This window comes from Alligator sinensis, unplaced genomic scaffold (assembly GCF_000455745.1).
Source record: "Alligator sinensis unplaced genomic scaffold, ASM45574v1 scaffold760_1, whole genome shotgun sequence".
In the NCBI taxonomy this organism is placed as follows: Eukaryota; Metazoa; Chordata; order Crocodylia; family Alligatoridae; genus Alligator; species Alligator sinensis.
The window spans coordinates 543,796-545,376 of NW_005841989.1; the positions used below are offsets into that span (position 1 = coordinate 543,796).

Consider the following 1,581-nt stretch of genomic DNA (forward strand, 5'->3'; position numbering starts at 1 on the left):
CTCGAGGAGGCGGCGAGCGGGACGCGGCGCGGCGCGGCGCGGAGAGGAGACGGTGCCCAGGGCAGGGCAGGGCAGGGCAGGCAGCGCAGCCACCGCCCGCCCCGGCCGGGCTGCAGCGCCGTCATGAAGGCGGCCGTGGACCTCAAGCCCACGCTGACCATCATCAAGACGGAGAAAGTGGACGTGGATTTCTTCCCCTCGCCCGGTAAGCAGCGGGGCCCCGACGGGGCGACACAGCGCCAGCCCAGGGGCACCGGCCCGAGGGCTGCGGGGAGGGGGGCTTGGGGACCGCCGCAAGCACGCACAAGGCTGCATGTGGTACTGCTCCCCCTCCCTCCCTCTGCCAAAGACCGGGGAGAGGGGCTTGGTGTCACCGCCGCACATTGTATTGTTACCAGCCATACGTTTAGCCGCTGCTCTCTGAGCCGGGAGAGTGCCTCTGATGGGGAGAGGGGCTTGAAAGTATCTGGGGAGGTAACACCAAGAGCATGTAGCTGTTCTTATTATTACCAGCGATAAGTTTAGCTGCTGCTCTCTGTGGTTAACACTAATAGTTCAGCTTCTGCCATACGAAGGGCTGTTCTCATACTCTAACCTCATCTGACTTTCCTGCCTGTCCTCAAAAGCTAAAGCAACTTCTTCTATTCCAGCTTTTGCTGGGGTCAGTTTGATGCTTGCATCGTGCAAGGCGGGGGCTGCAGCGAACACTTTTCCAGGTAGCTGCAAGCGGGGCTGTGCTGAGATGCATGGCTCTCTCCTGTGGCTGGCTCGTCAGTGATGGGGATTGGTGTCCTTGGCTTTTGTACAGTGCCAGCATGTTAAACAAAAATGTAAGGGTTCTGCACTTCTTCATCGCTTAGCAAGTTTCTAGGAAATCCAGGCTGGGGCTCTGTTCTTGCCAGTTGACGCAACTTCAAGCTGCTTGTAGGAAATGAAGTGACAGCTGACAGTTAAAAAGCAGGGGCCAGCGTAGTGTAGTGGTTAGCGAGCAGTTAAAATAGAAGCCAATATAAGATCAGTGTGTTTGCAGATCGCTTCAGTATGCGTGGATCGGTTAGAGAACCTCACACATCAGTGTAACACGTTTTTCATAGGCAGCCCAGTGTGCAGTGCCTCTGTGCATGTGTATTTTTCAAAGGCAGCTTCAGTGAGAAGCTGCAGATGCTGAGTGCCTGTCAGACTGATATTATATATGGTCTGCGGTGCTGTGCAAAAATCCCATTTGCAAAACCAAACCAAAACAAAAAAACAGTGGTTATAGGTGACTGTGGGCCACAGTTTTATATATTTAAGTGTCTAACAGCACATATAGGTACCTAGAGGGGTTCTCCAAAAGTAAGTTGGCAGGTTAGCTGCTTATCTCCCATGAATTTCAGTGGAATTCAGGAGCGTTTGCAAATGTCATTAGGCACCTTTCAGGAATTGCAGATGTCCAAAATACCATTCTTTACAAATGTGGTCTCTAGGAGTCTACATCATTTTTAAAAATGTTACCCATTTGTGTCCAAGCTCGCAGGCTCTGACTAAAAGAATGTTATCAAAAGATTATTCCCGTGTTTGAGGATGTGTATTGTCTTCATG

General features: G+C 52.1%; 1 protein-coding gene across 2 annotated transcripts in view; it reads left to right on the forward strand.

Moving 5' to 3' along the window:
• The window catches only part of ETS1 (ETS proto-oncogene 1, transcription factor), a 114,133-nt gene that overhangs the window by 45,806 nt on the left and 66,746 nt on the right, over positions 1 to 1,581 (forward strand). Inside the window, exon 1 of one of the 2 annotated variants that reach the window (XM_025201281.1) lies at positions 7 to 205. The exons of the other annotated variant lie outside the window; for it this stretch is intronic. Within the exon in view, the coding sequence (XP_025057066.1) occupies positions 124 to 205 (82 nt within the window). The 5' untranslated portion in view covers positions 7 to 123. Of the gene's footprint in view, positions 1 to 6; positions 206 to 1,581 lie in introns of those variants that run through there. 2 annotated transcript variants of the gene reach the window in all.